The 24,855-nt window shown below is 43.8% G+C and overlaps 1 protein-coding gene across 6 annotated transcripts in view; it reads left to right on the top strand.

Moving 5' to 3' along the window:
- Nucleotides 1–24,855, top strand: part of LOC119957148 (interleukin enhancer-binding factor 3-like) — a 72,558-nt gene that overhangs the window by 21,574 nt on the left and 26,129 nt on the right. For 5 of the 6 annotated variants that reach the window (XM_038784917.1, XM_038784916.1, XM_038784914.1 and 2 more), the window contains 10 exons: nucleotides 3,097–3,188; nucleotides 3,640–3,735; nucleotides 5,115–5,226; nucleotides 6,617–6,714; nucleotides 6,803–6,914; nucleotides 16,239–16,346; nucleotides 19,589–19,794; nucleotides 20,698–20,838; nucleotides 21,001–21,138; nucleotides 21,251–21,388. In XM_038784917.1, the coding sequence (XP_038640845.1) occupies nucleotides 3,097–3,188; nucleotides 3,640–3,735; nucleotides 5,115–5,226; nucleotides 6,617–6,714; nucleotides 6,803–6,914; nucleotides 16,239–16,346; nucleotides 19,589–19,794; nucleotides 20,698–20,838; nucleotides 21,001–21,138; nucleotides 21,251–21,388 (1,241 nt within the window). The remainder of the gene's footprint in view (nucleotides 1–3,096; nucleotides 3,189–3,639; nucleotides 3,736–5,114; nucleotides 5,227–6,616; nucleotides 6,715–6,802; nucleotides 6,915–16,238; nucleotides 16,347–19,588; nucleotides 19,795–20,697; nucleotides 20,839–21,000; nucleotides 21,139–21,250; nucleotides 21,389–24,855) is intronic. The other variant, XM_038784915.1, reaches the window with a different exon arrangement.

Raw genomic sequence — 24,855 nt, 5'->3', positions numbered from 1 at the left:
CAGCTGCTAAAAGTACCAGAACTCCAGGCCCAGTAGTGGTCCTGGACTCCAGGCTGGTGCTCACTCCTCATCACCCCTGCGTCTATGTTGTGGGGCTGAGGAGGCTAAAATATGCTTTTTACTGTGATATGATTTCTGTGTCAGCAGGAGGAACAGTGAGGTCAGGAACATGACCCATCCTTATTACATATCATATGGGAATTTTTATTTCATTTAGCATGCCATTTGCCTGGAAGATATTAGACACGCTAAATGTGGGATTACTGTACTAGTGAATTTTTTAAAGCTCTTTTATAAATTGTATGGGAGCAAGTAGCATAGTCTTCGATGAATGGCAGTGTCTCGCTTTTAAATGTTAAATCTTGCAAGAGTGACTAGCCTAGTTCTGCCATATTGGAGTATGTACCAGTCATTGTGCTACGGCCTGAAAAAAGTTCCATCTATTAACACCCATAGACATTGAGATTGTTGTCATCAGAGGTCACCTTTTATATCTATCCCTTTTAAAACTGTCTTACTGTGTACCTCCATATGGCAGCTGAGGCATCCATGGTCTGTAGTATACTGCAGCTTTACATCCTGTAACTGCTTGACATGTTATCTTTGCAATTGTAGCCTTTTGGTGGTCCAATACACAGTAAATATTCTTACTACTTTAAATCTATCTGTAATAAAATGACTTCAGGCTTCTGAACAAATAACCTTAGAAGCCTTAAAGCTAAGTTGAGAAATGTCCTTGACTGTGCATGTATGCAAGTTGTTCAAAACCACTGGTTTATACGCGAGTAAGTTTGCATTGCAGCAAAAATGACTGTTGGGCCTTTTTCAAATGTTGCTTAGCTTCTGAAAAAGACCACCTGATACATGGCTGGCAGAGTTTTAGGTAATGTTTGGCTCTTCATGGCCTGATTTGAATCCAATGTTTTTATTAATTTTGAGCTGTTGAAGTTCCAACATGACATGCATGTATCTTTATACTGTGTGGGTCTCAAATCAGCCATCACACTCATTTGAGGTAGTCTTCAGTTTTATTTATGGATTTTTTTTCCCATTAAAGTACTGACAGTTTTCATCCAGGAGGCTGCTGATTAGGTATATTCAGACGGTTGGATTATTGTTTGGCAGAAGTGGAAGTGAAGGCAAAGATTATGCAGTTTAATGGGAACTAAATGAGCTTAAGAGCTCTAAATGCTCACCTATCCCTGGCTGGTAATTATCATTAGACTAGTCTTATTGTGATTATAGAGATTCAATTGGGAATTACTGCAAGCTTCTGTTTATATTATCTGTGATATGATTCCATTGACTAGAGTCCGCTGTCTAGCATGCAAATGTTGCTTTCCAGAGTATTTGGGGAACTTTGTGGCTGTAGTAAGTTGGCTGTGGACAATTGGTCATGGCAGTTACAGCAGCAGTGCCTAGTGGGCAGTGCCAATAGCTCTAAATATCCCCAATTTGGCACCAGGGAAAAGTGACTATCGGTCACCTTGCACATCAATTTTCTTTTGAGTTCTATTTTGTAAATCAACTCAGCTTTGCAATCAAACCTTTAGCTTAACTTGGCAGATTTTAGAGCAATCTGAAGTTATTTACTTGGCACATGTAAGTGATTGATTCTTGATCAATTTGGTTCTTGTGCTTGAGTTTTTAATGTCTGAGGTGGTTGACCTTGAACATCACTGGGTGCATGGGTTAAAAACCAGGTAGCATGCTTCCAGTTTACTAACATGTCATTCTACTGCTGGGCAACTCATTTATGGATGGCAGTTCAGGATTCAATGCATAAAGCTTAAGCCTAGTTTTAGTAACTATATCCATGCTTAGTTACAAGTTCTTATTTTATTCAAAGACATTATTTGTAAGCTACTATATTGTCCTTTGCTACCGTTATTTTTACATTGTTTGAATTTTACATGGTGGGAGATCAGCTCATTTGCCCACTGTTCTATACTTTGAAATCGGATGCTGCAGGAAGGATAGCTGAACTCGGCACGGGCTGGAGTTTGATAGTGGGACTTGCCTGGTGCCTGAGGCTCAGTGTATCAATGCAGTTTCCAAGCTGGGCTCTGGCTTCAGCCAATCTGGCAAGTATTCTATTATTTTGCTGCCTGGTATGCCTCCAGAACCTGTGCTACTTAATTATGATTTGCCGAGTTAATATATTGTCAAATCTGTTGATGGCTTTGGCTTTGGACTCATTAGTCAGGAATATCCATGGCAAACTGATTTTATTTGAAACTCTGGTCAGTAATGGAAGCACCAGACCATTCAGTTTTTTGCTGCAGTGCAGACGTCAACAAGTTTTGAATATGCAGTGGGAGACTGAGCAGTGTAATAGTGGAGCTAATATCTCATTTGATGTTGAAAGCCTGTGCACCAACTTGTTAGACTTCAGATAACGGTCTAAATCTGAACAACCACAGTTTTTAAGCACACAACTGCTTTGTACAGACGCTCGACAGTTTCCCACTGTATATAACATTTTTTATGGTGTTTTTGATCTTTTTGATATTGCCTGTGGATTTACTATTTCATCACGTCTACCAAGCCTTCTAGTTTGTCAATTCTTTTAGGGACGCTGGACCTTTGACCAACTGGACGCTCTCTGTCATGGGGGCCTGGGCAGTCGACCCTCGTGGGCAGAGGGGGTTTCCCCCGGACAGAGGCCTAGGCCTACTTGATAGTTGCCTTTTTCTGGTTCCTAGCGTAGCTCATTAAACACGTTATTATGTTAGGCAATACCTCATAACCAGTAGAATAGTGTTCCTCCGCACCACCAGCAGTAAAATGCAGTTAGGCCCACAGCAACTGTTTAGGACAGCATTTTAAAGTGATAAATAATGCAGACATAATACTACAGGCATTAGTGTACACTCGTTCAGGCTCTGTCTGCTCATTTGGTGTTCAGGTGTAGACTAGTGTTCTCCATGGTTAGCTACAACACAAGTAGATTCAATAGAGATGTTGAGAGAGTGTTCACTACAACTTGACTTTGGTGGGGAGCCCTGTTTGCCCAATAGGATGCTGCCGCTCCCCGCCGCATGACAGAAACCCCTTGGTCAAACTGCCTGTCTTCTTATTCCACTTCATCAATAGAAACAGTAACGATGAGTGAGCCTGCGGATGTATTGGACAGGCAGAAATGCCTAACCGCCTTGGCGTCCCTGCGACACGCCAAATGGTTCCAGGTTTGGATCTTGTTCTTACATTATTGTCTAAAGTAGAAAGTTTTTTATTAAAATTATTGATTGTGTTCAGTTATTAATTACCTGTGTTGAATTGATATTGGAATTTTAAATTTCTGTGCAACACTTAGCTTCTGTCTCTGCACAGCTGCTAATAAGCACTTAAGTAACTGAGTGTAATCTTAGTAAGATGCAGCTCTTCATTTGGGGAGGGGGTTTCAGGGATTAACATGTTAATTTATTTTGTGTATTATTGCATTGTTGCTGCTTTGTTTTAAGAGTAATTTTGCTCACTTTTAAAATGCTAGATTGATATATAGCTCTCATTTTTAAATGTAAAGACTTTTTTACCCTTGACAAAGTAGCACTGCAGATTTGAACATTGGCATTTTATGCTGAATTTGCTCACTGGTCAATAACTGAGACACTAACTTTCTGCTCGACGGTTTTCTAGGCCAGGGCAAACGGGCTGAAGTCATGTGTCATTGTCATCCGTGTTCTACGGGATTTGTGTTCAAGAGTTCCCACCTGGGCACCACTTAAAGGATGGGTATGTGAACATGTTTTCTAGCTTATTGCTCCTGTCATCAGAGCCATCATTGTTTAGACCTATAGTCTGAAGATTAATGGTGTGTGTGTGTGTGTGTGGGACATTTTTCTTGAGTTGTTTTTAAATCCAGCCTGTGCTTGTATTTTTTTTAATTCATTCATGTATTGTGGGATTTATTGAAAAGTCGGCATTTATTGCCCATTCCTAATTTCCCTTGAGAAATTGGTGGTTTTAAGCTCAGTCTCCTTGACAGACCCAAATTTCTTCACCTGACCCTGCATGTCATTCAATTTCCAACTTCGAATTTGATTATTATTATTTTTTAAACTACTGCATTCTAACTAGTGTTGTACACCTACAGTATGTTCTACGTACACTACTGTTGAGGTTTAGGACTTTGACCCAGTGACAATGAAGAAATGGAAATATATTTCCAGTTCAAAATGTTGTATGACTTGGAGTGGAATTGGCAGACAGTGGTGTTCTCACGGGCCGTGCATCTTGTCTGGTTAGCACTCCTGCTCCTGTGTACCGGTAATGGAGGTTGTGGGTGGAATGCTAATTAAATGGGCATTTTGTCCCAGATGGTATTGTTTGTTCAGCGTTGCTGGAGCTGCACTCATCCAGGCAATTGGAGGGTATTCCACAGCACTCCAGTCTTGTACCTTGTAGATGGTGGACAGATTTTGGAAAGTTGGGAGGCGAGTTACTTTCTGTAGAATATTCAGCCTCTGACCTGCTCTTAGAGCCATGGTATTTGTGGTTGAACCATGGTAAATCCAGAATGTTGATGGAGAATTCATTGAGGGTAACATTGAATGTCATGGGGAGATGGTTTTAGATTCTTTCTTGTTCCTGATGGTCATTGCCTGATAAGTTATTACATGACAAATAGCATTTGTGCCACATTAACACCCAAACCTGAACACTGCCCAGGTCTTGCTGTAGCCAGGGACTGCATCAGTACAGTATCTAAGGAGCCCCAGACAGAACTGAACATTGTGCAATCATCAGTCAATGTTTCCATTTCTAAATATATAACAGGAAGGTAATTGAAGTAGCTGAAGATGGTTTGCTTTCTGATTGTAATCCAGCTATACCTTTCTCTTCTACCTTGTATTTCTTTCCTCCCTTCTCCCCCCGTCCCCAGGCCTCCTGTCCACCCACCTCACCATACACACCTCTAACCAGTTTAATTGATGTCTTGCATAATACCAGTTTGAATCAAAAATATTATCTTGTTACCATATCAGATATCATCTTCATACAGTACTATTAAGTTATGCACTTCAGATGCACCTATTAGTTGTGTAGGGATTGATTTGAGCATACATCATCAACTTCACAGCAAAGGCTTCAATTTGGCCTTTTGTGTTTAGCCTTTAGAATTGATCTGTGAAAAAGCAATTGGAACTGCGAACCGACCTCTGGGTGCAGGAGAGGCAATGCGAAGAGTCTTGGAGTGTCTGGCTTCTGGAATTTTAATGATGGGTACGTGCTTGACACAGTTGATGCTTTTGCCAGATGTTAACAAATAATTGAAATTGTTAAATATATTTATCACTTCTACTTTTGTTTCCTGACTCTTTGGTCCAACTATTGATTTGATTGGAATTGAAGCACTTTTAGTTCCGACAGCCATTAATGCTAAAAGTCCAAGATAGGTGAGATCGTTGTCTGTGGCAGGGCCTCTGTAACTTTACCAGAAGGTCACCTCTTTATTGTAAAGGAGGCACATAGAAACATCGAAAATAGGAGCAGGAGGAGGCCATTCGGCCCTTCGAGCCTGCTCTGCCATTCATTATGATCATGGCTGGTCATTCAACTCTGATTCAACCCCCATCCTTTGATCCTCTTTATCCCAAGTTGCAAAATGAACTGCTTTTTGAAAACGTACAATGTTTTGGCCTCAACTACTTTCTGTGGTAGCGATGATGGTGATGTCATCTTGCTACTGCATTGGTCGCTAGAACAACGGGGAATGGGCAGCACGGTGGCACAGTGGTTAGCCCTGCTGCCTCACGGCAATGAGGACCCAGGTTCCGATCACGGCTCTGGGTCACTGTCCGTGTGGAGTTTGCACATTCTCCCCATGTTTGCGTGGGTTTCGCCCCCACAACCCAAAGATGTGCAGAGTAGGTGGATTGGCCACGCTAAATTGCTCCTTCACTGGAAAAATGAATTGGATACTCTAAATTTATAAAACAAAAGAAGAACAACCGGGAAGTCATTTTTCTTCCATTCTATATCGGATCACATGAAGAAACAGCGCCACAGAGGCCTTTTTCAATTGGTGTTTCTGTTGGTACATAAGGATATATGCTGCCTACCTGTTTTTATTTCGGTTGCCCCAAGATGCCTTGGTCTACATTATGGCATTGGTTAGTTGTCCCTATTGCTCAGTTTTCCTTTTCAGATTAAGGGACGAAATGTGTTGCTATTCTGATCTCTATTTCTGTGGCGCAATCGGTTAGTGCATTCTGCTGTTAACTGAAAGGTTGGTGGTACAATCCCACCCAGTGGCGAATTAATTTTATGGGCGGCATGGTAGCACAATGGTTAGCACTGTTGCTTTACATCTCCAGGGTCCCAGGTTGGATTCCCGGCTTGGGTCACTGTCTGTGTGGAGTCTGCACATTCTCCCTGTGTCCATGGGTTTCCTCTGGGTGCTCCGGTTTCCTCCCATAAGTCCTGAAAGACGTGCTGTTAGGTAATTTGGACATTCTGAATTCTCCCTCAGTGTACCCGTACAGGCGCCAGAATGTGGCGACTCGGGACTTTTCACAGTAACTTCATTGTAGTGTTAATATAAGCCCACTTGTGACAATAAAGATTTATTATTATTTTCATCTCACTAACACTCTCCTTGCATTCACTATAGATGGACCTGGTATCTATGATCCATGTGAAAAAGATGCTACAGATGCCATTGGCAGTCTTACCAGACAGCAGAGAGAGGACATAACCCAAAGCAGTCAGGTAAGAACTACTTTGCATTTTAACAGCTTGGTTCTGTGCTTCCGAATTGCATTACATTAACTATTTTAAAACCTCTCCATCTTTTTAGCATGCGCTGCGCCTGGCTGCTTTTGGGCAGTTGCATAAAGTATTGGGAATGGATCCGCTGCCGTCAAAACTTCCTAGAAAGCCAAAAAATGAAAATCCAGTGGATTACACAGGTAGGAAGTGCAACATGTGCAGCCCTTAAATTTAAAGTGTAAATAGCTTTGTGATTTCACTATTTGTATCACACAATTTACAGATCAATTATAAGTTTCCAAACAAATACTAGGTCATCTGTTGTAATGGTGTTGGTTACAGAACTTGTCTGTTAAGAAAGTCTTTGTAGTCTTCTGTATGTTAACAGCACATCTTTAGAACATAGAATATTACAGCGCAGTACGGGCTCTTCGGCCCTCGATGTTGCGCCGTCCAGTGAAACCCCTCTAAAGCTCCTGTACACTATTCCCTTATCGTCCATTTGCCTATCCAATGACCATTTGAATGCGTTTAGTGTTGGCGAGTCCACTACTGTTGTAGGCAGGGCATTCCACGCCCTTACTACTCTGAGTAAAGAACCTACCTCTGACATCTGTCCTATATCTATCTCCCCTCAATTTAAAGCTATGTCCCCTCGTGCTGGACATCACCATCCGAGGAAAAAGGCTCTCAATGTCCACCCTATCTAATCCTCTGATCATCTTGTATGCCTCAATTAAGTCACCTCTTAACCTTCTCTCTAACGAAAACAGCCTCAAATCCTTCAGCCTTTTCTCATGATCTTCCCTCCATACCAGGCAACATCCCTGTAAATCTCCTCTGTACCCTTTCCAATGCTTCCACATCCTTCCTATAATGTGGTGACCAGAACTGCACGCATTACTCCAAATGCGGCCGCACCAGAGTTTTGTACAACTGCAACATGACCTCATGGCTCCGAAACTCAATTCCTCTACCAATAAAAGCTAACACACCGTACGCCTTCTTAACAACCCTCTCAACCTGGGTGGCAACTTTCAGGGATCTATGGACATGGACACCGAGATCTCTCTGCTCGTCCACATTACCAAGAATCTTACCATTAGCCCAGTACTCTGTCTTCCTGTTATTCCTTCCAAAATGAATCACCTCACACTTTTCTGCATTAAACTCCATTTGTCACCTGTCAGCCCAGCTTTGCAGCTTATCTATGTCCCTCTGTAACTTGTAACATCCTTCTGCACTGTCCACAACTCCACCGACTTTAGTGTCATCTGCAAATTTATTCACCCATCCTTCTACACCCTCCCCCCAAGTCATTTATAAAAATGACAAACAGCAGCGGCCCCAAAACAGATCCTTGTGGTACATCACTAGTAACTGGATACCAGTCAGAACATTTCCCATCAACCACCACCCTTTTGTCTTCTATCAACTAGCCAATTTCTGATCCAAACTGCTAAATCACCCTGAATCCCATGCCTCTGTATTTTCTGCAATAGCCTACCGTGGGGAACCTTATCAAACGCTTTACTGAAATCCATATACACCACATCAACTGCTTTACCCTCATCCACCTGTTTGGTCACCTTCTCTAAGAACTCAATGAGGTTTGTGAGGCACAACCTACCCTTCACAAAACCATGTTGACTATCTCTAATCAAATTATTCCTTTCCAGATGATTATACATCCTATCTCTTATAAACCTTTCCAAGACTTTTCCCACAACAGATGTACGGCTCACTGGTCTATAATTACCAGGGTTATCTCTACTCCCCTTCTTGAACAAGGGGACAACATTTGCTATCCTCCAGTCTTCTGGCACTATTCCTGTAGACAAAGGTGACTTAAAGATCAAAGCCAAAGGCTCAGCAATCTCCTCCCTAGCTTCCCAGAGAATCCTAGGATAAATCCCATCCGGCCCAGGGGACTTATCTATTTTCACACTTTCCTGAATCGCTACCACCTCCTCCTTATGAACCTCAAGCCCTTCTAGTCTAGTAGTCTGTATCTCAGTATTCTCCTCGACAACTTTGTCTTTTTCCCGTGTTGATACAGATGGAAAATACTCATTTAGCACCTCTCCTCGGACTCCACGCACAACTTCCCACTACTGTCCTTGACTGGCCCTACTCTTACCTCTTTTATTCCTGATATATCTATAGAAAGCTTTAGGGTTATCCTTGATCCTACCTGCCAAAGACTTCTCATGTCCTCGCTTGGCTCTTCTTAGCTCTCTCTTTAGAGCCTTCCTAGCTAACTTGTAACTCTCAAGCGCCCTAACTGAACCATCACGTCTCATATTTACATAAGCCTCCTTCCTCTTGACAAGTGTTTCAACTGCTTTAGTAACCCATGGTTCCCTCGCTCGACCACTTCCTCCCTGCCTAACAGGTACATCTTTGTTTATTGTTATCAGTTGTATCTGTAAAATCTCAAGATACTTTGACCTGTGTATTAATCAAAAGTTTTACCCAGATGTCTTTATTAGCGAGGAAAATAAAGGTCAACAGGTCATTGGCACTTGTGTGGGACAAATCAGAGTCATCGAATCCCGACAGTGCAGAACGAGGCCACTCGGCCCATCAGTCAAACCAATTTTATTCAATGACAACGTTGACCCTTAAATTAGCCCAAAACCATATACTAAAGATTCCCACGGTTCGTTATTCTACCTGTATTGATGGACTCGGTGAGCCATGGGTCCTATTCCCGGAGTCTCTCAGTTGTTGCGAAGGTGGGTCTCGCTGATTTACTTCCTTCTCTGTTCTGTCTTCCAAATGGTCACCTCCACATTGAGTCTTCGCTGGGGTGTGTCTTGGATGTCTACCTTTAAACCCCTCCTTCGTGCTTCTCTGGCTTTCGGCAAATGAGACCTCGGGAGAGAGTCCCAACAATCAATGGATTAGATGATGACCACTTGACAGGACTCTCTCCTGAGTGACCCTCTGGTGGTGGTGTTTGCATCAACTTCTCGTGTCACTTCCAGTGGAGGTATCATGGTAATCTTGTGGGCAGGTAGGTTGATCTGACCACTGGGACTTTCCCAGACCTGGAATGATCATGGACAAACCTGCTCCACAAGAGGAGATCAAGGGTGAAATCAGGGTTGCAGTACCCTTTTTTCGAGTTTGAGTACTCGGGACCATGCTGTTCTGTCAGGCTAAAGACTATGGTAGTCTTGACATTCTCTGCTGTTGAGGAAGATCCAGGGTGATGTGGGCATGTCTGCCCAGGAGAAAAAGAGAGACACAGGCTGGTTAAGGATGGCGTACATCAATCTGTTCACTGCCATACCCAAGTGGTTCCAAGATCATGCCAGTGATTGAGAGTTTCCCCCGTCCGTTCTTCGTCACAGGCCTTTGAGCCACAGTTGTTTGTCTAACAGGACTGTGCTTATGGTACTCCAATCTAATGTAACATTTGTTGGGTTAGCATTTACCAGGATATCAGTATTCCAAAATTAAAAACCGAAATCTTTGAAGCATCGCTGCCTCTCTTGTGGGTTTTCAGTCTCAAACTCATGGTGTAACTTTGGCTATCTATGCGGTGCTGGTGTTTTGACTTGTACGGTTTGCCAAAGTGTGCCTTTGTTGTATTGGCTGTAGTCGCAGGACACTGATCTCTCCTGTGAGAGTGCCTTGCATCGCAGCACTGGTAGGATTACTCTGCTGGGTACTTCAGGAATTGTTTTCCCTGACTTGGATTGCCCCTGACAGGCTGCAGTGAGGGTTGGCTTCTGCCCCATGTTGTATTCTCTCCCCTAGGATTGTTCCATGTTGCTCACACAGCTCAAGACAGTCTAACTAGCTGGTTTGCCTTGTCTAAGGTAAGATCATCTTTAGCTTATAGAAAATAGAGGAGCCCATTCGGCCCTTCGATCCTACTCCGCCATTCATTATGATATCATAGAATTTACAGTGCAGAAGGAGGCCATTCGGCCCATCGAGTCTGCACCGGCTCTTGGAAAGAGCACCCTACCCAAGTTCAACACCTCCACCTTATCCCAGTAACCCCACCCAACACTAAGGGCAATTTTGGACACTAAGGGCAATTTATCATGGCCAATCCACCTAACCTGCACATCTTTGGACAGCGGGAGGAAACTTGAGCACCCGGAGGAAACCCACGCAGACACGGGGAAGATGTGCAAACTCCGCATAGACAGTGACCCAAGCTGGAATCGAACCTGGGTCCCTGGAGCTGTGAAGCAATTGTGCTATCCACAATGCTACCGTGCTGTCCGTCACGGTATGGCCGACCATCAAGCTCAATACCCTGATCCCGCCTTTCCCCCTCTTATCATTTGATTGCTTTATCCCCAAGAGCTTTATCTAATTCCGTCTTGAAATTACACTGTTTTGGCCTCAACTACTTCCTGTGGTAGCGACTTCCACAGATTCACCATTCTCTGGTGAAGAAATTTCTCCTCGTCTCAGTCCTAAAAGATTTACCCCTTATCCTCAAACTGTAACTCATAATTCTGGACTTTCTTTATTTGCTGTACCTGCATGCTCGTTTGCTGTGACTCATGCACCCAGATCCCTCTGCATCGGAACTCCCAAAGTCTCTCCCCATTTAGATAATAAGTTGCCTTCCCATTTCTCCGACCAAAATGGGTGACCTCACACTTATCCACCTTAAACTCCATCTGCCACATTTTGGCCCATTCTCCTAAGCTATCATATCCATTTGTACGGTTCTTATTTCCTCACTGCAACTTACTGTCCCACCTATTTTTGTGTCATCTGCAAATTTGGCTATAGTACCTTTTATCCCTGTATCCAAGTCATTAATATAGATTGTAAATAGTTGGGGCCCAAGGACTGAATCCTGTGGCGCCCCACTAGTTACATCTTGCCTTCCAGAAAAATATTTATTACTACTTGTAACTATATACAAACCTGCAGGAAATGGTATAGGTATGGTGTTATGGCCCCCAGAAGAAATACGTTTGTTATGGGTATTAGGAATAAATTTTAATTCATCTTCTTTATTCATTGGTTTAAAAAGTTGGAGCCTGGGTCTCGTTACATTTTCAAGTGGAGAAAGTAGGTCTGGAACAGTTGTATAACTTGCATTTTTAATGAGGCTTTACCACACTTGAAATTTGAGCAAGTTAAAAAGCAAAGTGAATAAACTGTGCTGTTGCCATAGAGACAGAACAGCAGTTTCTAGCTCAGTTGGTGATTGTGCTCTAAAGTGAAGGGTTCCAGCCTCTAACTGGACAAACTAGAAGATTGCTGATGAAAATAAGAACTGATGAGTTGCTCTAATGCAACAGTGAATGTTGAGTGAGTTTGGATTTCAAGAGATAACAAGTTGTCAGCAGTGCACTGGCTGAAGGAACTGGGGAGCAGGTCCTAAAGAAAAAGGAAAAAGTTCGCAAGAAAACTTGTGTTAAAGGATAAGAACAGAGGAAAAGAATAGGAATTTTGGAAACAGTCCTGTTCAGTGAAATCAGGAGTGAGTAGAGGGAGGCTTTAAGTTTAAAGAGGATGCTGCTGGAAGCAAACTTGGAAAAAGATGAGTTTGGGAGAAGACAGATGATCAGTGGAGAACTAAAGGAACTAAAGGCCTTACTATGGGCCTGTGAAACAGAGTTTTATGTTGGTACAGCTGGATACCTGAGTGTGTGCAGATGCAGCTTGAATGCAATCCAAGGGAGAGGAATATCTGGTGAGAAATCTGAAACCCGAGGGGTGGATCCTTGTTGAAGGTGTCCAAGTGAAAGCATAATTTCCAGGGCAAGTTCTTCAAAATTGGAGATTGGAAACCCAAGTTAAAAGACCCCACGTCTGAGACAAGATGGCTCAGTGTGACCAGCTTCTCGGGGGAGTTGAAGAGAGATCCAGAGAAGTTGTTTTCGGTGGTATCTGTCACTTGGTTTCAAAGTGACGCGTGTCTGATCACCAGTCGCCTGTTGGTTTATATGGACTGGACTAATGCAGGTGTATAAGATAGATTTTGTGACTTGTGTTATCCTTCCAAATCTGTGTATATATTTATAAAGGTATAGTAGGAGTAGGTTTAGTTGAGGTGAAGGATTTGTGTATTATAGTTCTTTTGTAGCAAAAATGGCATGGTGGATTACTATTTGAATGGCCATAAATTAGGAGGGGGGAATGTGCAACAAGACCTGGGTGTCCTCATACACCAGCCACTGAAGGTAAGCATGCACATACAACAGGCAGTAAAGAAGGCAAATGGTATTCTGGAATTCATAGCGAGAGGATTCGAGTACAGGAGCAGGGATAGAACATAGAACATTACAGCGCAGTACGGGCCATTCGGCCCTCGATGTTGCGCCGACCTGTGAAACCATCTGAAGCCTATCTGACCTACACTATTCCATTTTCATCCATATGTCTATCCAGTGACCACTTGAATGCCCTTAAAGTTGGCGAGTCTACTACTGTTGCAGGCAGGGCGTTCCACACCCCTACTACTCTCTGAGTAAAGAAACTGCCTCTGACATCTGTCCTATATCTATCACCCCTCAATTTAAAGCTATGTCCCCTCGTGTTGGTCATCACCATCCGAGGAAAGAAACTCTCACTGTCCACCCTATCTAACTCTCTGACTATCTTATATGTCTCTATTAAGTCACCTCTCAGCCTTCTCCTCTCTAACGAAAACAACCTCCAGTCCCTGAGCCTTTCCTCGTAAGACCTTCCCTCCATACCAGGCAACATCCTAGTAAATCTCCTCTGAACCCTTTCCAAAGCTTCCACATCCTTCCTATAATGTGGTGACCAGAACTGCACGCAGTACTCCAGGAGCGGCCGCACCAGAGTTATGTACAGCTGCAGCATGACCTTGTGGCTCCGAAACTCAATCCCCCTACTGATAAAGGCTAGCACACCATATGCCTTCTTAACAGCCCTATTAACCTGGGTGGCAACTTTCAGGGATTTATGTACCTGGATGCCGAAATCTCTCTGTTCATCTACACTACCAAGAATCTTGCCATTAGCCCAATACTCTGCATTCCTGTTACTCCTTCCAAAGTGAACCACCTCACACTTTTCCGCATAAAACTCCATCTGCCACCTCTCAGCCCAGCTCTGCAGCTTATCTATGTCCCTCTGTATCCTATAACATCCTTCAGCACTATCCACAACTCCACCGACCTTCGTGTCATCTGCAAATTTACTCACACATCCTTCTACACCCACTTCCAGGTCATTTAGAAAAATGACAAACAGCAGTGGCCCCAAAACAGATCCTTGCGGTACACCACTAGTAACTGAACTCCAGGATGAACATTTGCCATCAACCACCACCCTTTGTCTTCTTACAGCAAGCCAATTACTGATCTTGCTGCAGTTATACAGGGCCTTGGTGAGGCCACACCTGGAATATTGTTTGTACCTTATCTGAGGAAGGAGTGCTGCAAAAGTTGTATCAGACTGATTCTGAGATGGCGGGGCTGACTTTTTAAAATAAATTTAGAGTACCCAATTATTTTTTTTCTAATTAAGGAAGAATTTAGCGTGGCCAATTCACCTAACCTGCACATCTTTGGGTTGTGGGGATGAAACCCACGCAGACACGGGGAGAATGTGCAAACTCCACACGGACAGTAACCCAGAGCTGGGACTCAAACCCGGGTCCTCAGCGCCATAGGCAGCAATGCTAACCACTGTGCTACGTGCCGCCCCCAATGGCGGGACTGACTTGCGTGGAGAGATTGAATCGGTTAGGATTGTATTCGCTGGAGTTCAGTAGAATGGGGGGGGGAAAGATCTCATAGAAACCAACAGCACTGGACAGGGTAGATGCAGGAAGGAAGTTTCCGATGGTGGGTGTGTTCAGAACCAGGGGTCACAGTCTGAGGATGCGGGGTAGACCATTTAGGACAGAGATTTTTATTATATAAATTTAGAGTACCCAATTCATTTTTTCCAATTAGGGGGATTTAGTGTGGCCAATTCACCTACCCTGCACATCTTTGGGTTGTGGGGGGAAAACCCATGCAAACACGGGGAGAATGTGCAAACCACACGGACAGTGACTTAGAGCCGGGATCGAACCTGGGACCTCGACGCCATGAAGCAGCAGGGCTACATTTGGGACAGAGATGAGGAGAAATGTCTTTACCCACAGAGTGGCCGGCCTGTGGAGTTTGTTACCGCAGGAAGTTGTTGAGGCCAAAACACTGGTTTCAAGAAGCAGTTAGATATAGCACTTGGGGCGAAGGGGATCAAAGCATATGGGGGAAAGCGGTATTAGGCTATTGAGCTGGATGATCAGCCATGATCATTATGAATGGCGGAACAGGGCAGCACGGTGGCCTAGTGGTTAGCACAACCGCCTCACGGTGCTGAGGTCCCAGGTTCGATTCTGGGTCACTGTCCGTGTGGAGTTTGTACATTCTCCCCGTGTTTGCGTGGGTTTCGCCCCCACAACCCAAAAATGTGCAGAGTAGGTGGATTGGCCACGCTAAATTGCCCCTTAATTGGAAAAAATAATTGGCTAATTAACGGGGCAGCACGGTAGCATGGTGGTTAGCATAAATGCTTCACAGCTCCAGGGTCCCAGGTTCGATTCCCGGCTGGGTCACTGTCTGTGCGGAGTCTGCACGTCCTCCCCGTGTGTGCGTGGGTTTCCTCCGGGTGCTCCGGTTTCCTCCCACAGTCCAAAGATGTGCGGGTTAGGTGGATTGGCCATGCTAAATTGCCCGTAGTGTCCTAAAAAGTAAGGTTGGGGGGGGGGGGGTCATTGCTCGGCACAACATCGAGGGCCGGACGGCCTGTTCTGTGCTGTACTGTTCTATGTCTAATCTAAATTTATTTTTAAAAAATTTTTTAATGAATGGCGGAACAGGCTCTCATAGGGCTGAATGGCCTCCTCCTGCTCCTATTTTTCTATGTTTCCTTATTTAATAATGCTCTATTCTTTTGTTAAACGTTCATCAGCAACTTCTGTGGCTCAGTTCAGTAACTGCCCTCCACATTGCCAGAATGGCATATCTTTCCAGTTTTGTTTTGTTCTCTGTTACAGATTCTTCAGAAATGTCTATACTCACTCACACTTGAAACCCTGATTTCCACCATACCCAACTTACATTGAACTGAGATTTGCACAGAACAAAAAATTATTTCTTTTTGAACAATGACTGTCAGGAAATTACCCTTCGAGTCATCTATAACACATCCCACATATTGTGTACACTAGCTATCCTACCCAAAACTGATCTCCTGGAAGTAGCCGTGTGGATCAGATGTGTGTTAGGCGATTGGGTAGAGGCAGAATCAAAGGGGAGGACTCTGCGAAATTCCTCTCCAATCCTGTAAACAATCAAAACTGCCCTAGGCGATTTCTGGCCTTGATTAATCCTACACAGTAGCTACCTTTTTTATGTTGTACAATGTACCATAAACCAAGGGGGAATGGGCCCGTTCCGTATTCTGTAATATGAAAACTTATTGTGTGCATATAAATCTGTTGCCACTTGTTAGTATTTGTTGATGATCTGTTTACCGTGTCTGTTAACATTTGATGCTGTTGAATTTTTCAGTTCAAATTCCCCCAAGTGCATTCAGCACTCCAGTGAAGCGGCCCATGGATGAAGACTCTGGTGAGGACAAGTCTCCCATCAAGAAGAAAAAGAAAACTCAGAAAAAAGGCAAGTTACTGATTACTGGTGCTGCTTCCTCCCAGGCATGATGGGAAACTGAAAATTTTACTTTAATAGAAAGCACTGGGATGGGCAGCACGGTAGCATTGTGGATAGCACAATCGCTTCACAGCTCCAGGGTCCCAGGTTCGATTCCGGCTTGGGTCACTGTCTGTGCGGAGTCTGCACATCCTCCCCGTGTGTGCGTGGGTTTCCTCCGGGTGCTCTGGTTTCCTCCCACAGTCCAAAGATGTGCAGGTTGGGTGGATTGGCCATGAAAAATTGCCCTTCGTGTCCAAAATTGCCCTTAGTGTTGGGTGGGGTTACTGGGTTATGGGGATAGAGTGGTGGTGTTAACCTTGGGTAGGGTGCTCTTTCCAGGAGCCGGTGCAGACTCGATGGGCCAAATGGCCTCCTTCTGCACTCTAAATTCTATGATCTATGTTGCACCAAGTTGTATTGTGGGACATGGTAACTTGTGCATAATATATATGGAAATAGTGCATACTTGTTCTGTTTTAAAACCCTGCTGGGGGTCTAATGGGCGAAAAGTAAAATGTTAATGTATGGTAAATAAGATTGGTGAGTTCTCAGTGCAGATTGTCATGTGGAATTACAATGTTGTGGTTACCTCAAGGAAGGGCAGGACTAGGTGTTATATAATCCTGGATGCAGTGTGTTCAGGATAGAGGCAAGGTGGGGGGGGGGGGGCATTATTGATTAGGGAGAGCATTGCCATGCTGGAGAAGAGTATATCCCAGAGGGGGCAAGAATAGAATCAATTTGGCTAGAGCTAAGGAGCAAAAATGGAGCAGTTCCATTACTTGGGGTAGTTTATAGGCACCAACTAATGTAGAGGAACAGATTGTGGCAATTACAAAGAAGTGCAAGCATGATAGAGTACTTATAATACAGGACTTTACCCAAATCTAGGGTAGTGGTAATGTAAAGGGTCAAGAGTTCCGAGAGTGTGTTTCCAGTACAATGATAAAGGATGTGCTGTCAGACACGGTTCTTGGGAATGCGGTGGACCAAGTGCCAGTGGAAGAACATTTAGGAGACAGTGATCATTGTATCATAAGATTTAAGATTACCATGGAAAAAGCATTGAACTATACAACATAAGAAAGCCAATGGGGCAAGAACGGATCTGGCAGATTAAATTGGAGCCGAGGGTTGGCAGGCGAAAAGGTAGCTGAATAATGGGCTACTTTCAAAGAAGAGATGGCTTGTGCACAGTCTTGGTACATTCCTTCAAAGGGAAAAGATAGGGCAAAGAAATCCAGAACTCCCTGATGTCAAGGAGGTCGAAATTACATGGAGAAGAAAAGGTTTGCTTATTACAGGTGTTGGGTAGAAAATACAATTGAGAATCAGACTGAATGCAGAAGGTTCGGAGGGAACGTTTTTTTTTATAAAAAGCAAATAAAGAAGCCAAAAGTGAGTATGAAAAGAGACTGGCAGCTAACATAAAAGGGAATCTCAAAAGTATTCGTTTATAAGTAGTCGCAGGATGCTAAAACAGAGTTGGGCCAATTGGGGTACACATGGAGGATGGGGTTTCTGTAGTATTAAATGAATACTTTGCATCTGTCTTGACCTGGGAAGATGCTAGCAGGCCATGGTGAAAGAGGTGGAAACTCAGTCACGAGGAAGGTTTAAAATTGATGAGGTGGTGGTATTGGGTAGGCTAGCTGTAATGCAAGTTGACAAGACAACAGGACTGGTTGAGGTGCAGCCAAATGATATTGAAGGAGTGAGAATGGGGAGGACTAGAAAATTGCAAACGCTTACGCCCTTGTTCAAAATAGGGTGCAAGGATAAACCTAACAATTACAGTCCATACATTTAACTTGGGGGTGGGGAAAGTTCTAGCAACTATAATTCAAGACCAATATAATACTCACATGGACAAGTGCAGATTAATTAAGGGTAGCCAGCATGTATTTCAAGGGGCCAAGAGAGTTGATAAAGGCAGTACATGGATTTCCAAAAGGCATTTAATACAGAACTGCACAGCCCACTTTGTGAGAAAAGTTCTAGCTCATGGAAAAAAGGACAGTAGCAACATGTTGAATATTTTTCAGGCTGGAGGAAGGTTTGTATTAGAGTTCCCTAGGGATCGGCGTTGGGATCCTTACTTTTCCTGATGTGTATATAATATTATAAAACTGGTGTACGGGGAACAATTTAAAATTTTTAGACAATACAAAACTTGGAAGCACTGTAAACTGAGAAGGACAATGCAGAACTTCAAAAGGATATAGACGTTGGCGAAATTGAGGGATGAGTGGCAGAATGAGGTGAAACATTTTGGTAGGCAGAGCATAGGGAGACGGAAACAAAGGATCCAATACTCTTAGTGGTGTAGGAGCAGAGGGATCTGGGTGTGCACAGAATATTAAAGGTGGTAGGGCAGGTTGAGAAAGCAGATATTAAACCTTATTAATGGGGGCACAAAGCAAGGAGGTTATGTTGAGCTTTTATGAGATACTAGTTGGACCTCAGTTGGAGTATTGCATCTAGTTCTGGATGTGAAGGCATCAAGGGAGTACAGAAGAGATTTACAAGAATGGTTTTAGAACATAGAACAGTACAGCACAGAACAGGCCCTTCGGCCCTCGATGTTGTGCCGAGCCATGATCACCCTACTCAAACCCACGTATCCACCCTATACCCGTAACCCAACAACCCCCCCTTAACCTTACTTTTTAGGACACTACGGGCAATTTAGCATGGCCAATTCACCTAACCCGCACATCTTTGGACTGTGGGAGGAAACCAGAGCACCCGGAGGAAGCCCACGCAGACACGGGGAGGACGTGCAGACTCCACACAGACAGTGACCCAGCCGGGAATCGAACCTGTGACCCTGGAGCTGTGAAGCATTTATGCTAACCTGTAAGCCGGATTGGTGCCTTCAGGCTATTTTCTTAGAATGGGGTCACTGCAGCCAAGCCCTGAGACTGCCTTTAGCTGATATCCACCCGCATTGTTCAGGTTTGGGCATTGGATACTGGTCTTTAACAGGAACACTTCTGTTCATAAGCCAACGAGTTGCTTTGGTAAATTGTAACGTCCCCAATGACACACTGACCAAGTTCAGCCAGCTTGGCATAGACCAAGCTTAAGAGTCGTTTATGGAGGAAGGTAAATCTAAGAGCGTTACCCGCAAGAACCATTTTTAAAAGGGATGTTCGATTTGTCTATAAACTTTGGATTACGTCTGAAACTTTGTTTGTGACCGACAGCAGCAGAGGAAAAGGTGGAACCTGCCCAAGCAATGAATGCATTGATGAGACTAAACCAACTGAGACCTGGTCTTCAATACAAATTAATATCCCAGACTGGTCCTGTCCATGCCCCTGTATTCACTATGTCTGTGGAAGTCGATGGAAAGAGCTATGAAGCATCGGGGCCATCGAAAAAAACTGCCAAGCTCCATGTTGCGGTTAAGGTATGTTACTTTTATATTTTATATAGGGCAAGGATCGTATACTGTAAATACTTGTTTGCCCCAGCCACTGCTACCTCTTTGTCCTTCGCCCTCAGCAGATCAGTAGCGGAGCCTTTAGATGCCACAATTGTACTCCTGTCATTTCCTTGCTACAACACCTTCAACACTTAGCTCTTTTCTACTTTTTTAAAAAGCCTACTGGGAACTTTCCTCCAGAAAGACTCCTTTGTTCCTCTGTGTTCTGCAGAGCACGTCAAAACGTTTCTCTATTAAATATGTTGTATAATTGGTTCTTCAATTTACATCGAATGCCTGGGTTTTTGATAAAGATTCCAGGCCACGTTTATGAGCATTTCAACTCAAATTCAAGTCACTGTTTGTGAAGTCAACTAGAATGTTTCATTATTTGTATCTGGCCACATGATTCACAATGCAATCCAGAATTAGTCCTCCAGGTAGTGACGGGTGAAATGCATCTTGCAACTGAATTGAGATCTTTAAACCATTTAAAAAATCAATTTGAGATTGCATTAATATTGAGTTCCAACTGTAGTCAGACGATAGCAATGTCTCAATGTGCTAAATTGATATCTCTAAAAGATTGTCTCACCACAGCTGCCAATTTGTTTCTGCCTTACTGGTGAGCAGAATCTGCTACGGGACATTTGATCGATTAAAGCTGTTGAATACAAAAATGCGAATGCAGGAGATCTGAAATGAAAGCAGGAAATACTGGATAAACTAAGCCGGTCTGGGCAGCATCTGTGGAGGGAGAATCCAAATGACCCTTCTATGGGTCAAATAAATGTGCTGTTCTTGTTTTGGCAAAAAGTACAATTGCGTGAGATAATGCTTGCCATTTTTTTCGTTCAGAACTATAAACTAACTCTTTTTTTCTGGCAGGTTTTGCAGGATAAGGGACTCCCAACTGGAGTGGAAGCTGAGAAAGTTGAAGAAGTTGTCATTAAGATAGAACCCAAGCCCGTTGCTCCAGCTCCTGCAGCAGTGACTGTAAAGGCAGTAGCTGTAACTCCAGAGGCTGAGGTACTGTACCCTGTCTGGCAAGAGCTTTCAGTTGGCAGTTTGAATAAAACCTCCTTGCAATACGGTTTTCAGTAGTGATAGGGATCACTTTGGGCAGTGAATTCGCTAATTTGTACAGTGATGATTAAGTTGACTGAGCCGATTCCTGTTTATTCCATTCAGAATACACGGCAGCAAGGTCCAATTTTAACCAAACAGGGGAAAAATCCAGTTATGGAGCTGAATGAGAAGCGAAGGGGACTGAAGTACGAATTAATATCCGAGACTGGTGGTAGCCATGACAAACGGTTTGTTATGGAGGTATGGATTGGCTTTGAGGGCCATATTGCTCTTTTGGAGTGTGTCAAATGTTGCTGAGGATCTTTTAAATCTGGCTTACTTCTGAAATAAAGCAAGATTTTATTTTCCTCAGGTTGAAGTTGATGGGCAGAAATTCACTGGGTCAGGCTCCAATAAGAAAGTAGCTAAAGCGCATGCTGCACTGGCTGCTCTGGAAAAACTATTCCCCCACCAACCTCCTGTGGAAGTAAAGAAAAAGAGAATTGTTCAGGTAAGTCCTCTTTAGGGCTCTGCGTTTACTGTATACAAGTCTGGACTGAGAAAAGGCTGGCAGTGTAAACTTGACCCTTCCAAGATGCACTATATAGTCTGTGCCATCATGGATGTGTTCTAACAGGCCTAGTGGTTAGCAAAGCTGCCTCACGGCGCTGAGGTCCCAGGTTCGATCCTGGCTCTGGGTCACTGTCCGTGTGGAGTTTGCACATTCTCCCCGTGTCTGCGTGGGTTTCGCCCCCACAACCCAAAAATGTGCGGAGTAGGTGGATTGGCCACACTAAAATTGCCCCTTAATTGGAAAAAATAATTGGGTAATCTAAAAAAAAAATTTTTTTTAATGGATGTGTTCTAACATTGTCTCTCCTACAAGTGTTTGCATTTTTATTTGGATAATAGTTTTGTTGCTCATCTGAGCTTAGGCTACTGGACCAGAGGAGAGCATGTAAATGCACCAAGCTCTGTTCATTATCATATCCGTACAATGGCTTTTGTAAGGGTTCATGGTACCGTGCTCTATAAGACCATAAGTTACAGGAGCAGAATTAAGCCACTCGGCCCATCGAGTCTGCTCTGCCATTCAATCATGGCTGATATTTTTCTCATCCCCATTCTCCTGCTGTTTTCCCCAAAGCCCCTGATCCCCTTATTAATCAAGAACCTATCTATCTCTGTCTTAAAGACACTCAGTGATTTGGCCTCCACAGCCTTCTGCGGCAAAGAGTTCCACAGATTCACCACGCGCTGGCTGAAGAAATTCCTCCTCAGCTTTAAAAGATCTTGCCCTCATCTGATCTCCAGTGGAGGCCCTGTCTGTTGCCTCTTAAGTTTTCTCCGGTGGCCAATCGGACAGATGTTGCTGAGGCAGAAGCGAATGAAGTTTCTGTCAGCTCTCCATATGTTACTTCTAAAGACATATAGAACAACACCTGTTTTCGAAAGGACAGGCAGAAAAAAAAATGGGCAGATGGTGCAGGGCTGCCCAGTTAGTAAGGAATGAAATCAATAGCAAGAAGCGATATAGGATCGGGAGGCATAGAATCTGTGCGGGTAGAGTTGAGGAATCACAAAGGCAAAAAAGACCCCGGCGAAAGTTGTGTCCAGGCCCCTAGCAGTAGTCAGGATGTGGGGCAGAAAATGACCTGGAGAGTAGGTCATACGAGGAAAGGTTGAGGGTGCTCGGCCTTTTCTCATTAGAACGGAGAAGGATGAGGGGCGACTTGATAGAGGTTTATAAGATGATCAGGGGAATAGATAGAGTAGACAGTCAGAGACTTTTTCCCCGGGTTAAACACACCATTACAAGGGGACATAAATTTAAGATAAATGGTGGAAGATATAGAGGGGATGTCAGAGGTAGGTTCTTTACCCAGAGAGTAGGGGGGGCATGGAATGCACTGCCTGTGGAAGTAGTTGAGTTGGAAACGTTAGGGACCTTCAAACGGCTATTGGATAGGTACATGGAATGGGGTAGAATAATGGAGTGTAGGTTAACTTCTTCTTAAGGGCAGCACGGTAGCATTGTGGATAGCACAATTGCTTCACAGCTCCAGGGTCTAAAGTTCGATTTCGACTTGGGTCACTGTCTGTGTGGAGTCTGCACATCCTCCACGTGTGTGCGTGGATTTCCTCCGGGTACTCTGGTTTCCTCCCACAGTCCAAAGATGTGCAGGTTAGGTGGATTCGCCATGAGAAATTGCCCTTAGTGTCCAAAATGCTATGAATTCTAATGAGCAGGAACCAATGTAATTTGGTCATGAGCTACTCCTGGGAGTGAGCATAGCAGATACGAGGGGCCAGCCTCTTTAGGTTATGTCTGGTTTGCATCTTTTGTCCAAAATGAAGTTCAGCTGAATTAACAGACAATCTGATCTGTTATGACCATCACAAAATGGAGGAACAGTCCAAAATTGTGGAAACCCCAAAATCCGAATCCTTCACTTACTAGTTCCTCCCCAAAGAGTTTGAACAAATTTGTCAGGCATGACGTCCCCTTGACGAAGCCGTACTGGCTCGGCCTTATTTTACCAAATACTCCGCAATCCTTAATAATGGACTTTAAAATCGTACCAAGATGAACTGTAGTCAGGCTAACCAGACTATAATTTCCCGTCTTCCACCTCCCTCCCATTTTAAACAGGATGCATTAGCCATTTTCCCGTCCGCTGGGACCTTCCATGCCTCCAGTGATTCCAGGGTCTACATAATCTCAGCTATCTCCTTCAGAACCCTGGGGTGTAGTCCATCCGGTCCAGGTGATTTATCCACCTTCAGACCTTTCGGATTCCACAGCACCTTCTTAGCAATGGCCACTGCACTCACCTCTACCTCCTAGAGCTCTGGCATCGCACTGGTGTTGTCCACCGTGAAGACTGATGCAAAGTAACTATTCAGTTCCTCTGCCATTTCTTTGTTTCCTATTACTACTTCTCCAGCCTCATTTTCTAATGGTCCGATGTTTATCCTTGCCTCTTACCTTTTTATTTGTCGAAAAGGACTCTTCAATCTTCTTTCATATTACTAGCGAGCTCACACTCATCTTCTCCCCCTTATTGCTTTTTTTAGTTGTCCTCTGCTTGCTTTTAAAGGCTTCCCACTAATCCTTGCCACTTTGTATGCTTTTCCTTTTGCTTTTATGCTGTCCTTGACTTCCCTCTTCAGCCATGGATGCCTTGTCCTCCCCTTAGCATGTTTCCTTATCCTTGGGATGAATTTCTGTTGTGCCTCCTGAATAACCTTCAAAAACTCCTGCCATTGCTGTTCCACTGCCTTCCCTGCTAGGCTCCTTCTCCAATCAGCTCTGGCCAGTTCCTCCCTCATGTCTTTGTGGTTACCTTTATTTAATTGTTACCGTTACATCTGAATCCAGCTCCTCCCTCATGTCTTTGTAGTGTAGGATCTCTTATTTTTTGAATAAGAGTTGAAGGTCCAGTGGTAGTGAGAGACTGAATTTTATTGCAAAATTCTATTTGGTACACGTCAAAAACTACTGAACAACTTGTAGTTCAACTGCAGTTACAAGATTTTTAAAACTTGGATTTTAACTATTTCCCTACAGTAGTTACCTTGTAATACCATTACATCTGATTGCAGCTTCTCCCTCTCAGGCTGCAGGGTAAATTCTATCATATTGTGGTCACTGCTCCCCAATGGTTTCTTCACCTTAAGTTCCCTAATCAAGTCTGCTTCAGTATACATCACCAAATCCAGAATTGCCTGTTCCCTAGTAGGCTCTGTCACAAGCTGCTCCAAACAAAATCTTAGACTTTCCACAAATTCCTTTTTTTTTTTTTCTTGGGAACTGCTGCCAACCTGATTTTCCCAGTCCACCTGCATATTGAAGTCCCCCATGATTATTGTAATATTGCCTTTTTTACATGCCTTTTCTATCTCCTGATTTATTTTCTGCCCCACATCCTGACTACTGCTAGGGGCCTGGACACAACTTTCGCCGGGGTCTTTTTG

Source organism: Scyliorhinus canicula, chromosome 25 (genome assembly GCF_902713615.1).
Source record: "Scyliorhinus canicula chromosome 25, sScyCan1.1, whole genome shotgun sequence".
NCBI classification, from domain to species: domain Eukaryota; kingdom Metazoa; phylum Chordata; class Chondrichthyes; order Carcharhiniformes; family Scyliorhinidae; genus Scyliorhinus; species Scyliorhinus canicula.
The sequence above is the reverse complement of the archived record's forward strand: the minus strand, read 5'-3'. Positions and strand labels throughout refer to the sequence as shown.